We start from the raw sequence: 14,945 nt of genomic DNA, 5'->3' as shown, positions 1-14,945 counted from the left end.
AAGACAGAAGAAAAGAACGAAAACAAAAAAAAGGAAGAAAACAATAAAAAATAAATGAAAGAAAAAAAAAGGAGACTTCAAAGTAAATTTCCCTAAATCCCTTTACAATAACTTTAAATAATACACATTTGTGGACCTGGATTAAGAAGAAAACAAAAAAGAAAGAGAAAAAAGAATAATGAAGGAAAACATGAGAATGGAAATGTAAAGTAAAATAGGTATAATAGGTATTCTGTTAAGTATGCCTATACACATCTGACAAAGAAAGCAAAATTACTACAGTTATTCTGGGACCATGTATGGTATGAAAATGTACCCAATAGTGTAAAATACTTCATTACTGAAAAAACACTGAAATTACCATTATCATGTACATGTGTGTGTAATTACTTTTTTTTTTAGGAAGAGGTTCCAAAGCTTTAATCAGATCCAAAAAAGATTAAGAATCTTTCATTACCATTAAAATATTTCACTACCAAAATACTGAAGAAAAAAAGGAAAAGTCATTTGATTATTTAAATGCTGAGTTGTCTTCAGTCTTCAATTACCATGACCATTATTTTTAAAATACCAAAGCAATTAATTAAGAACATCTGTGATATCAATATTTGAAAGAAAACCTATGGCACAAAAAAGGCAAGTACTGTATTTTATAGTATAATGAAATGATAAATTATCTAATAAAATTATCAATAAAGAGCTTCAGTTCTTGTCATGCAAAGTTTTGTTTAAACTGTTGTTTTCCTGGAATAGGCTAAAGAGACCTAAGCAACTGGTGACTAAGGCGGGAAACTCCCTGCTCTGTTAACTGATGAGCCTACTATGTATAGATGAGTTAATGTTGCTGCTATTTAAAAACAACAGGGCTTTTCTGGTGGCGCAGTGGTTGAGAGTCCACCTGCCGATGCAGGGGACGCGGGTTCGTGCCCCGGTCTGGGAAGATCCCACGTGCCGCGGAGCGGCTGGGCCCGTGAGCCATGGCCGCTGGGCCTGCGCGTCCGGAGACTGTGCTCCGCAACAGGAGAGGCCACAACAGTGAGAGGCCCGCGTACCACAAAAAAAAAAGACATATGATGGGACAGAATAGAGAGTTTAGAAATAAACTCACACATACACAGTCAGTTTCCACAAAGCTTCTAAAGTAATTTATGAGGAAAAGACAGTCATTTCAATAGGTAGTGCTAAATATGCATATTTAAAAAGTAAATAAATTTAATTCTCACCATAAGTCATCTACAAAAGTTAACTCAAAATGAATCCTAGACCAAAAGTAAAAGTTAAAACTATAAAACTGAAGAAAATCTGAGAAAATCTCCCCTACTTTGGTGCAGATAAATATTTCTTAGAGCACAAGAAACATGGATCATAAAAGAAAAAGTATGAGAAATTGAACTTTGAAACTTCGAAACTTTGTATTTTTAAAAACAGTGTTAAGTAAAAGAAAAGGAAAGTCACAGATTGGGAGAAAATGTTTGCAATAAAGACAACTGACAAAGGTTTTGCATTCAGAATACATAAAAGCTTCTTACACGTCAATAGAAAGATAATCCAATTTCTAAAAATACAGAAAAGATTTGAACATATAGTTAACAGAAGAAGATGTATGAATGGCCAATAAGCCCATGAAAAGATGTGTAACATTATCATTCATCAGGAAAATGAGAACTGAAACCATAAGATAACCTCCATTCAATCACTAAAGTTAAAAAGTTGACAATATCAAGTGCTGGTGAGGATGTAGAGCAACTAGAATTCTCATGCATTACTGGTAGGAATGAAAAATATACAACCACGTTTTAAAATAGTTTAGCAGTTTCATATAAAGTTACACATACATTTTTCATATGATCCAGAAATTTTACACCTAGGAAATTAATGAAAAGAAATGAAAATATATGTCTATACAAACACTTCTTACACAAATGTTCCTAACAGCTTTATTTATAATGGTCCCCAAACTGAAAATAATTCAAATATCCATCAACAGGTGAATGGATAAACAAATTTTGGTATATCCATACAATGGAATACTACTTAGCAATAAAACAAAATAAAAGAAACCAAAAAACTACAGATATATTCAACAAGATTCAATTTATCAGTATCATTTGAAATTTTGGATGAGATTCTGAACAAAAAAAAGCCAGTAGCCAGACACAAAATAGTATATATTATTACATACATCATATAGTATGATTCCATTAACATACTACTTTAGAAAAAAAATTAAAAAAACAAATCAGCAGTTGCCTAGGGCAGAGGTGAAACAGAAAAAGGAAGCTTTTTTGAGGTAATGGAAATCTATATCTTGATTGTTGTGATTTGTTAAAATTTGTCAAACCGTACACTTAAAATGGGTACATTTCGTTGTATGTAATGTATAAACAATAAAGATGATAATTTTTAACTTGAACAACTAGAAGAATAGATTGTATGTAGCTAAGATATGAAAGACTTCAAAAGAGCATTTTTTTGTCTAGGAAAAAATTACATTTTAGACATGTAAATCTTGAGATGTCTTTAGATATTTAAATGCATATGATGGGGAAATGGCTTGGATATTTAAGTCTGAAGGTCTTAATATTTAAGTCTGATGTCTATACTAGAAACTTAAATTTAAGTGTTACAACATATCATTGGTATTTAATGCCATGAGACTGAATAAGACCTCTAGGAGACAAATGTCTGAGTCCTAGAGCAATCATATCTAAATACATACATAGATCAATTATAAATACTAATTTATATTCATACTTACTGCTTCTGGTTCATTTATACATTCTGGCTGGTTTGTGCCTATGTCAAGCATATCATTAAATATTTGGAATATCATCCCTGAGGTGAACAAGATCTACACCCCTTCAAAACCTGTTAACAGCATGTTGATTGTTATTAAGGCATGCCTCTAGTGTGCCTTTCCAATTTCCATTCCTCCTTCTTTAAACATTAAGTACTTTTCAAATTATTCCTCCCAAGACAAATGGCACTCACTCTGAAACAGGTTCTTTTAGGTATAATTTTCTCCATTTTTGTGTGTTTCATTTAATGGTTTTAGCATCCTTCTAGCAATTTAGCTAGCCATTTAGGTACTCAATCAAATCCACTGTTGACTACTTTATTCAAAATAAAAGGTTAAATTATGTGAATTCCTCTGTATTTACAGAATCATTAGTAGTGAAGTTCTATCATAATAATGGTAGGATTACATTTTTTTCCAAAAGGAAAATATATCCAATGATATCCTGCTGGATATCTTTGGATTGTCTCAGCAGAACCCTTCTCTATCCATCTCTACCTTGCTTTTTTTCTTGGGAGGGCGACTGGTTATACTGATAGGTATCAAAGAGCTCCTTTGACTTCTGGCTTCCCATAAATGATTGGAAGGAGGGAAAAGAGTGTAAATCTCTTCCTTTCTGAGGCTGGATTCAGGAAGGCTGTATCCTTCCACTGAAGGTCATTAAGCCTCTCAAGAATGTCTCAAGTACATGACTCTCTCCTGGATCTAATAATTGTTCCCTCCCAATTCCCTTCAGTTCTATGGATGATAATAGAGTCACGGTTACTAAATCTATACACACTGGGCTTTTCTGGCACTCCATATTTGTAAAAGTTTTTTTTTAAGCCCTCCTCAAATTATCCTATTTTGAGTATGCCTAATAGGACCCTGATTGATACAGATTTTTCTTTTGTGATATTTCTATAACATTAAAAGAAAATTTCCCTGGAAAAATGGTTGATTCTGGGACTGACACAGGAAAAGTACAAGGACAAGATGAGCTTAGAGCATCTTGTAATGCCAGAAAGTAAGAAAAGCTAAAAACAAAGCAAAATCAATAGGGTTCTATCAAAGGGATACAGGGATCAATCAAAAAGCTCTTAGTAATCAAAGCAAGGCCAATTTGAGCAACAAAGTAAATGAAGTAGTATTGAGTCTATAATACAAAATATAAAATAAATATCTCTGAGCCCAAACTGATATAAATAAATAGACAATGTATAAATAAACTGATGAATAAATAAATGAGACCTATTTCTCATACAGAAGAATTCCAAATAATTCATTTACCCTTAAGGAAGTGGAGCATAATCCCCCAATTCTTGAGTGGGCTGCACACAGTGACTTTCTTCTACAGTATAAAAAGGAAGAATAGAAAGAAAAACTTCACAGTAGAGCAAGCTGACAAATATGACTTCAAGCCAGGCAATCAAGGTTAACATCAAGAATGATAAGTCACGTGGGTAGGCAATGTACCCTTCATATAATGTGATGAAAAAAGCATTTTACTCCTATTGTCGTCCTCCCAAAAATGCACTACCCCAGTCTAATTCTGAGAAAAACATCAGGAAAGCCATAATTGAGGGACATTCTACAAAATACTTGACGAGTATGCCTCAAAACTGTGAAGATCATTGAAAACAAGAAAAGTCTGAGACACTGTCACAGCCAAAAGGAGCCTGAAGAGACATGACAACTAAATGCAATGTGGTGTCCTGGATGGGATCCTGGAATAGAAAAAGAACACCAGGGAAAAACTAAGGGAATGTGAACGAAGTATGGACTTTAGTTAATAATGATGTACCAATATTGGTTCATTATTTGCAACAAATATATCATATTAATGCAAGATGTAAATAGGGAAAAATGAACATGACGTATAAGGAACTTTATGTACTATGTTCATAATAAATCTGTAAGTCTAAAACTATACTAAAATACAAAGTCGATTAAAAAAGGGAAACCTACTGTTTAATTTTAATAACTTACTGTTTGACCAAAGACAACGTCATCATAAAGAATGAAATACCATAAACCACTTTAAAATCATTTGGAATTTGAAACTTCAATTGTTAGTATATGACTTAATTGGGGAAATTATTTGCAACATATCACGGGCAAGGGGCTAATAATAAATATGTGACCAGCTCCAAAAAAATCAAGAAAAAAAAAAAGAAAACCTAATAGCTTGACAGGAAAATAGACAAAGAAATATACACAGAATGATCCAGCAAAATTAATTAAAATGACCATCAATGTAGAAAAAGATAAAATGTCTCACTCATATTGAGAGAAATTAAAGTTTAAACTATCCCAGGATACAGAGCTAACTGAAAAAGCTCTCAACTGAAAAAGGTCCACTATCTATCTCTCTAACAGACAGGCAAACATCTAAACTTATTAATACACTGTTAATGAAGCTATGGAGAAACAGGACTCTCATATATTTCTTATAAATGCAAAACGGAGGGGAATTTGGCAATATATGGTAAAATTACATATGCCTTTATTTTCTGATACTTAAATCCTACTTAGAAAGATAAATTTGGCCAAAATATTATAAAACTGATTCCCAAGGGTTAAAGACTAAAAAGAGAAAAGATTTCCAAGATTAAAAACAACCCAAACATCCATCAGTAAAGGGACTGTATGAATACACTATCCTAAACCCGCACAATAGAATACTATGCCACATACTAACAAATTAGAGTGAAATTGACACAGTATAGAGTATAGAGTGAACTCCAGGATATGTTTTTTTGTTTTGTTTTGTTTTGCGGTAAGCGGGCCTCTCACTGTTGTGGCCTCTCCCGTTGCGGAGCACAGGCTCCGGATGCGCAGGCCCAGCGGCCATGGCTCACGGGCCTAGCTGCTCCGCGGCATGTGGGATCTTCCCGGACCGGGACACGAACCCGTGTCCCCTGTGTCGGCAGGCGGACTCTCAACCACTGCACCACCACGGAAGCCCCAGGATATGTTTTTAAGTGAAAACCAAAGAACAGTTCAGTATATACAGTATGCTGCCTTTAAAGAAGCAGGAAGAATATAAATATACATATGTATGTAGACACACACACACACACACACAAAAGTAAAGGATACATTGGAAAGATAAACTAAATAAAAATGGTTACTACAGAAGGTTTAAGAGGAAAAACAAGGAAGAAATTTTCCTCTGAAATGATTTGTTTCATAGTTTCAAACTGAGATACATTTACCTTCAAGCTAATAAAGTCTAAGCTTCAGGGCCCCTTACTTGCACCAGTCCCATTCTAGCAATGTGTTCTCACAGTCAAACATTTTTGTAAAAACTTTAAAGTAAATTATTGTCCCATTATTCTTCTTGAAAAGTGACACCAAGGGCTTCCCTGGTGGCACAGTGGTTGAGAGTCTGCCTGCCGATGCAGGGGAAACGGGTTCGTGCCCTGGTCGGGTAAGATCCCACATGCCGCGGAGCAGCTGGGTCCGTGAGCCATGGCCCCTGGGCCTGCGCATCCGGAGCCTGTACTCTGCAACGGGAGAGGCCACAGCAGTGAGAGGCCCGCGTACCGAAAAAAAAAAAAGAAAAGTGACACCAAAATGGCATAAGCTTTAGGCTTCACTAAACTTTATTTGATTTACAGTTTTCAACTTTGGAATCGTGAATGTTTTACATGGTCAAAAAATAAACATAAATTAAAAAGAAAAACAATAAAATTTCAAGTATTATAATCTGATCAATCCTACAACCTTCATTCTGGAACATAAAGATCAGTACTCTAGTGAAAAGGGAAACATCTGTACCAAAACTGTCAGTATAACTCTATTTCCCCATCTTCCCAAACAGCATCTTTTATTTACTACACAACTAACAAAAAATTCTGAATCCCTTTATTAACCTCTTAATTGATATTCGAATTTGATTTTTAAATAAACTGTACTTCTTCGTGATTATTCTTAGGCATGTACTTACAGGTAAGAAGAAAGATGTATGGAGAGAGAATACTAAATTAGGCCTCAGAAACCTGAGTTCTAGTCTAGTCCAGGATCTGCCCCCCTAAACAAATGGATAATTTTGGTCAAGTCATTAAACTTCTCAGATCCTTCATTTTCTCATCTGTAAAACTGAGAAAGTAAAATGCTAGCAAAGTGCTATGCTTTATGTGTCATTCTCATTAATGTGTCTAACGACATTTTTTTCCCCATAAGAAACTGATTTTTTTCCAAAGTAAAAAATTCTCTAATATCATGTATAAGAACCTGAAAAACTGTGAACTGAGAAATAGTCACGATTGCTGACTACAAAAAAAACACCCCGTCATGTCCATGCAAGAAAGTACAGTACAGATGGCTGCTTACCCTTGGTTCTTCACTGATGAGAAAACTGGACTCTCTGCTGTTCAGGTCCTGCTAATAGCGTCATGGAGAAGATAGAATGCTATTAATAATAATAATGCAAGTGGGGAGTATATAACTTTTAACAATAAAAACTCTAGGTTCTCTGTGCAGAAGTACTAAACCTACAACTCAGGGGAGCTATGAAGCACCTGAAATTGGTTGCAAAACTGTGTGTATACATGTGCATGTGTGGGTGTATAATGTGTGTGTATGTTTATGCGGGGAGAGAGAGAGAGAGAGAGAGGGCGCTTGAGAAAGAATGAGAAATTTGGAGGTAGCTTTAACGAATCATAAAAAAAAATCTGAGATACAAGAAATGATTAAGAAGTACTACATTGCAGAGAAATAACAAGAGGCTCCAATCTTTTAATGATGCTGAATCCTGAACGGCACCAAAAGGAAGGACAGAATTAATTGGCTATTTTAGGCCTTTCACCATTTGTTTGAAATTATTAAAGTGAATACCCTAGAAAATGCATCACCAGAATTCTTAAGGATTTATACTTATAACCCAAGAGAAAAGCCATACATAGATATAAATACACAAAACCCACTTGTAGTTAAAGTAATAGTGATGCCTCCCTTGGTGTATGGTGGATTTAAATCTTCACGCTCCATGATAGCCCGCACACCACAGCACATACTCCTGAGATCACTCAAATATTTCGCTTTCTCTCCCTCCCTCTCTCTCTTTCCTCTTTTTGTCAGTCTAGCTAGACGTTTGCCAATTTTATTATCTATCAAAGAGCTAACTTTTTGTTTTAATGCTTTTCTCTAATATTTTTCTGTTTTCAACTTACTGATTACTGCTCTTATCTTTATTATTACCTTCCTTCTGTTTTGTCTGGGTTTATTTTGCTCTTATTTCTTGAAAGGGAAGCTTATTGTTGATTTAAGACTTTTCCTCCCTACTAACATAAATGTTCAGTGCTACAAATTTGCTACAAATTTCGTTTCAGCATTACTCTTGCTAGATCCTTCAAATGTTAATATGTTGCATTTTCACTTTTATTCAGGTCACTTTTTTTTTTGTCTGTTTGTTTTCATTTTGTTTTTTCCTTTAGGTTTTCTTTGACCCTTGGATTGTTTAGAACTATGCTGTTCAGTTTCCAATAGTTGGAGATGTTCCTGTTAACAATGTTACTGATTTCTAGTTTGATTACATTGTGGTTCAAGAACACATTCCATTATTTCAATTATTTTAAATTTGTTGAGGTTTGTTTTATTGCCCAGAATATAGTCTGTCTTGGCATGTGTTCCATCATTACTTGAAACAGATGTGTATTTTGCTGCTATCAGGTGGAATACTATATAAATGTTGGCTACATCCTGTTAGTTGATGTGAGTTCATCTATATCTTACTGATTTTCTATTCAGTTGTTCCATCTATTATTGAAGAGTGAAGTCTCCAGTTATAATTATAGATTTGTGTATTACTCCTTCCCATTTATTAGTTTTTGCTTCACATATTATGATGTTATTATTTTGTGCATGCAAATTTAGCACTGCTATGTTTCATTGTTGGATGGATTCCTTTTATCATTATGTCATGTCCTGCTCTGTCCATGGTAATTTTCTTTACTCCAATGTGTAATCGACATTAATGATGTGATATTAATATAACACTCATGCTTTCTTTTTGTTAGTGTTTGCATTTATTTTCATCCATAATGTATATTTTTAATCCTTTTACTTGCATTTTTTAATCCACTTTGCCAAACTCTTTTTTCTTTTCAATTTGTGTGTTTAGACTATTTACACTTCATGTAATTACTAGTGTATTAGGAATTAAAAGTTCTGCCATTTTATTTTTGTGTTTTCTGTTTGTTTCTTCTGTATTATGTTTCTCTGTTTTATTTTTCATGACTTCCCATGGGTTATTGGAAATATTTTTATAATTCCATTTTGATTTATCTAAACCGTTTTTGAGTATATCTCTTTGTATAGTTTAAGTGGTTGCTTTGATATTAATTACATTACATATACATTATTTATCACAGTTTACAGTATACATGTTTTACTTGTCAAATGAAGTATAAAACCCTCACTTCCCTTTACAATCCCAAACCTTCTTTGTTTATAATTGTCGTAACTATTTCTCTGCATATATTGAGAACCACATCAGACCTTGTAAAGTTTTTACTTCAACTTTCAAAACATAATTTTGAAAACTTGAGACAGAAAGTCTATTGCATTTACTCATGCTTTTACTCTTTCTGTTGATTTTTTCCTTCATCTCCATGCTACAAAATTCCTTATTTTATCATTTTCTTTCTGTTAGAGAACTTCCTTTGGCCAATCTTTTAGAATAGATGTGCTGGTGAAAAATTTTTTTAGCCTTCCTTCCTTTGTGAATGTCTTGATTTCTCTGTTCATTCCTGAAGGGTATTTTCACTGGCTACAGAATTCTGATTTGGCACTGAGCTCTTGAAAAAATCTGTATTGCTTCCTTTAGCCTCCATGGTTTCTAATGTGAAATCTGTTGTCATTTTAATGGCTTTCCCCCTAGAGTTAAGTCCCTAGCCAGTTTGTCTTCTTCTCTAACATTCACAGTCTTATTATGTTTGTTTTACATATAATATCCAGGGTTTTTAGCTATAATTAGAAAAAGAAATAGAGAAAATTTTATCTACTCCATCTTTCTAGAAGTAAGAGCAACAGTCACTTTGGAGCTAATTCAATAATATACCCATTTAATAACTCTAAACCTTATCAGCCATTCTTCATCTTTGTTTCGGAGAAGTGCTGTTTTTATTCCAACATACTTTATATTAAAAATATATATATGCTAGACCTAACTATAGGTTAAGTCTAAAGGGAGTTTGGTATGATAGTGCTATTCTCATAAGGTTGAACATTTCCCTGTCACTTACTGCCTTCGTATAAAAGTAACACTAAAAAAAACTAAAAATTATGACATATGCTATTTCTAAAATACTACGGTTGCTCTTGAAATGTGCAGAGGTAAGGAACAGTATAAATATGACTTGAGAATGTTTTTTGTTACAGAAGTTTAAGTTTGGAATATACATATAAATATGAAAGATACACAAAGAAGCAAAGAATATGAAGTAATTCATAATTACTTGAAGTTAACTTGAGCAATACATATAAAGATCTGTAAGAAGTATATTATTGCTATGTCAATATGGACAAAATGAAAATGACAATATTATTATCATTCAAGTTGCATCAGTCAATCTCATAAGATAAATCTTTCCTCAGTCTGCTCCAAAGACATGTAAGCTTTAATTTTTGATGTTCTTTATTTTCTAGATAATTGTCTTAATTCACTAACTCACTCAATAAATATGTTCTGGGCTTCCCTGGTGGTGCAGCGGTTGAGAGTCTGCCTGCCAATGCAGGGGACACGGGTTCGTGCCCTGGTCCAGGAAGATCCCACATGCCGCAGGGCGGCTGGGCCCGTGAGCCATGGCTGCTGAGCCTGCGCATCCAGAGCCTGTGCTCCGCAAAGGGAGAGGCCACAACAGTGAGAGGCCCGCATATCGCAAAATAAATAAATAAATAAATAAATAAATATGTTCTCTGTGCCACATTACATCACTTTAGTTGTGGGGCCTATGCTTTATGACCGTGGTTTCCAAACTTTAATGGCAATATGAATAACCTGGGATGCTCTTTTTAAATCATGACTCCCCAACCTTATCCCCAAAAATATTGATTAGTAGTCTGAGGTTGGTCCCAGGAGTCTGCATTTTTAAGAAATTCTTTATATAATCCTTATTCAGGTGGTCTACAAATTACACTGTAAAAATAACTGGACCAACTGATTTTCATAGTTTATTCAATTCTCATATTCTATTTTTCTTAGTATTTTGGTCATTGAGCTTCTAAAGGATCCCAGAACTTCTAGAAATCTTAAGTCAACCAGCTAAACGAGCCAGTTTATCCAGCTAAGTAGCACACAGCCAACCTATTCTGGTAAGTTGTGTTTCCCAGGGTGGGAATTCCAGTCACTCCTAAAAAGCTATTTTTAAAGAGACTTTTTCTATTTGGCTGTTCATCCCTAACCCAATTCAAGGACATCCAACTCTACGAGTATGGCTCTGGGTCAACTAGAGCCTAACAGAAAGATTATTTTATCTGAAATACTTTTAGAATGCTTACACTCTGTATACAAAAAAAAAAAAGTTAGTATCTATTTGCAAGTTTACATAAATAAAATAAGGACTTTGCTTAAGGGAATCCTATATTTTTGCAAATTGTATTTAACTTTATTATTTATAATTTTATTTAATATATTTACTTAATTCAGGTTGAGTAACTTAAACCCTGGCATAGTCATCAATAAGCACTTATCAGGTTCAAAATGCCAGTATAAGGAGATCCTGAATTCACCTCCTCCCACGGACACATCAAATCTCTAGCTAAAAATGGAGCAATTCCCTCTAAAAAATGAAAACTATCTGACTAGCACCTCTAAAACAAAGGATAAAAGGGCCACAATGATGAGGGTGGGAAAAACAGAGATGCAATCCCACCAAAAATCCCACTCTTGGGTGAGGCTCACCCATAATCAGGAAGGATCTCACAAATATGGAGCTTCTTCCTGAGAAATGAGGGGTTTGTGCCCCACATCAGGCACCCCAACCCTTGGGACCTGCACTGGAGGGACAAGCCCCCAAAATGAATGGTTTGAAAACCAACAGGGCTTATGTTCAGGAGACCCAAAGGGCTATAGGGAACTAAGATTTTACTCTTAAAGGGCTCATTTCTAGACTCACTCACCCTGGGACCTACCACAAAAGAAGCAGTTTGAAAAGCACCTAAACTATACGTGAAAAAGATTCATTTGCCAATCTTAAAGCATCTATCAGAGGGGCAGGGCAGGGCCTGTTAGGACTCTCTCTAGGGACAGAGGTGTTGCTGGGGGCCATTTTTGCCCTCTCCCACTACCTTGCTAGCACCAGTGGGTGCATACAGTGATAGCACTCTCCCACTGTCCAGCTAAAGCCAGTGGGAGTGCCTCGTCCCTGCACTCTCCTGCTCCATCACTAAAAGCAGTGGGTGTGACCCAGCCCTGTGCTCTCCTGCTGCCTCTAAAGCCTTACCACTAAACCGGACTTACACAAAACGTTAAAGGGACTTCTTTAAGCTGAAAAAACATGAGCACTAACTAATAACAAGAAAACATATGTAAGTAAAAATCTCACTGGTGAAGATAAATATATAGTAAACGTAGTGGATTATTATAAAGCTAGTATGAAGGATAAAAAACAAAAGTAGTAAAAATAACTATAACTACAATATTTAGTTAAGGAATACACAAAATAAAAAGATGTAAAATGTGACCTCAAAAACATAAAACATGTGAGGGAGTAAAAATGTGGAGTTTTAAAATGCATTCAAACAACTAGCTATCAATTTAATATGAACTGTATGTGTGTACACACACACACACACACACACACAGTCTAATATATGTGAGTTTCATGGTAACCACAAAGCAAAAATCTATAGTAGACACAAAAAAGATAATGAGAAAGGAATCCAACCATATCACTATAGAAACTCATCAAACCACAAGGGGAGAGAGCAAGAGATGAAGAAAGGAACAGAGAGGAAAACAACCAGAAAACAATGAACAAAATGGCAATAAGTACAATTAATGTAAATGTAAGCAGACTCAGTGATTATTATGAACAATTATATGTCAACAAATTGGACAACATAGAAGAGTTGGAAAAATTCCTAGAAACATACAATCTTTCAAGACTGAATCAGAAAGAAATAGAAAGTCTGAACAGACTGATTACTAATAAGGAAATTGAATAAGTGATCAAAAACTTCTCAACAAACAAAATTCCAGGACCAGATGGCTTCACTGGAGAATTCTACCAAACATTCAAAGAAAATTTAATATCTATCATTCTCAAACTCTTCCAAAAAATTGAAGAAGAGGAAACACTTTCAAACTCATTTTATGTGGCCAGCATTAGCCTGATAGCAAAACCAGACAAGGACACCACAAAAAAAAAAAAAAAGAAAATTACAGGCTAATACACCTCTTGAACACAGATGAAAATATCCTCAACAAAATATTAGCAAGCAAAATTCAAAAATACATTAAAAGGATCATATACCATGATCAAGAGGAAATTGATTCAAGGGATGCAAGGATGGTTCAACATCAGCAAATCAATCAACATAATACAGCACATTGACAAAACAAAAGATAAAAGTCATATGATCATATCAAAGATAAAAATAATAAGATACAGAAAAACCATTTGACAAAATTCAACATCCATTTATGATTAAAAACTCTCAACAAAGTGGGTATAGAGGGAACATATATCACCATAATAAAGGCTATATATGACAAGCCCCCAGCTAACATCATACTAAACAGCTTTCAGCTTTTCCTGTAAGATCAGGAAGAAGAAAAGGATGCCCACTCTTGCCACTTTCAGCCAACATAGTATTGGAAGTCCTAGCCAGATCAATTAGGCAAGAAAAATAAATAAAAGGCCTACAAATTGGAAAGGAAAAGTAAAACTGTCACTATTCACAGATGACATGAGTTTATATAACCGAAACCCTGAAGACTCCACCAAAAAACTGTTAGAACTAATTATTAAATTTAGTAAAGTTGCAGGGTATAAAATCAATACACATGACTCATGTACCACAATGTTCACTGCAGCTCTATTTACAATAGCCAGGACATGGAAGCAACCTAAATGTCCATCGACAGATGAATGGATAAAGAAGATGTGGCACATATATACAATGGAATATTACTCAGCCATAAAAAGAAACAAAATTGAGTTACTTGTAGTGAGGTGGATGGACCTAGAGTCTGTCATACAGAGTGAAGTAAGTCAGAAAGAGAAAAACAAATACCATATGCTAACACATATACATGGAACATAAAAAAAAAACGGTTATGAAGAACCTAGGGGCAGGACGGGAATAAAGACACAGACCTACTAGAGAATGGACTTGAGGACATGGGGAGGGGGAAGGGTAAGCTGGGACAAAGTGAGAGAGTGGCATGGACTTACATACACTACCAAATGTAAAATCGATAGCTAGTGGGAAGCAGCCACATAACACAGGGAGATCAGCTCGGTGCTTTGTGACCACCTAGAGGGGTGGGATAGGGAGGGTGGGAGGGAGGGAAATGCAAGAGGGAAGAGATATGGGGATATATGTATATATATAGCTGATTCACTTTGTTATAAAGCAGAAACTAACACACCATTGTAAAGCCATTATACTCCAATAAAGATGTTAAAAAAAATCAATACACAAATATTAGTTGCATTTCTATACACTAACAATGAGTTCTCATAAAGAGAAATTAAGAAAGTAATCCCATTTACAATTGCATCAAAAAGAATAAAATACTTAGGAATAAATTTAACCAAGGAGGTGAAAGACCTGTAACACACTGATGAAAGAAATTGAAGAGAATACAAAACAATGGAAAGATATTCATGTTCATGGATTGGAAGATTAATATTGTTAAAATGTCCATATTACCCAAAGCAATCTACAGATTAATTCAATCCATCATAATTCCAAAGGCATTTTTCAAAGAACTGAACAAACAATCCTAAAATTTGTCTGGAACCACAAAAGACCCTGAATAACCAAACCAATCTTGAGAAAGAAGACCAAATCTGGAGGCATCATGCTTCCTGATTTCAAACTATATTATAAAGATATAGTAATCAAAACATAATGGTATAAATACAGAAACATAGATGAATAGAACAGAATAGAGAGCCCAAAAATAAACCCACGTATATGGTCAATTAATTTA

At 34.7% G+C, this 14,945-nt stretch overlaps 1 protein-coding gene across 1 annotated transcript in view; it reads right to left on the bottom strand.

Annotated features, from left to right (window-relative positions):
* The window catches only part of ANO5 (anoctamin 5), a 96,430-nt gene that overhangs the window by 68,357 nt on the left and 13,128 nt on the right, over nt 1–14,945 (bottom strand). Inside the window, exon 3 of the mRNA XM_029206806.1 lies at nt 7,115–7,165. Coding sequence (XP_029062639.1) covers nt 7,115–7,165 — 51 coding nt within the window. The remainder of the gene's footprint in view (nt 1–7,114; nt 7,166–14,945) is intronic.

This window comes from Monodon monoceros, unplaced genomic scaffold, assembly GCF_005190385.1.
Source record: "Monodon monoceros isolate NGI ecotype Baffin Bay Population unplaced genomic scaffold, NGI_Narwhal_1 Super_Scaffold_7, whole genome shotgun sequence".
NCBI classification, from domain to species: domain Eukaryota; kingdom Metazoa; phylum Chordata; class Mammalia; order Artiodactyla; family Monodontidae; genus Monodon; species Monodon monoceros.
The sequence above is the reverse complement of the archived record's forward strand: the minus strand, read 5'-3'. Positions and strand labels throughout refer to the sequence as shown.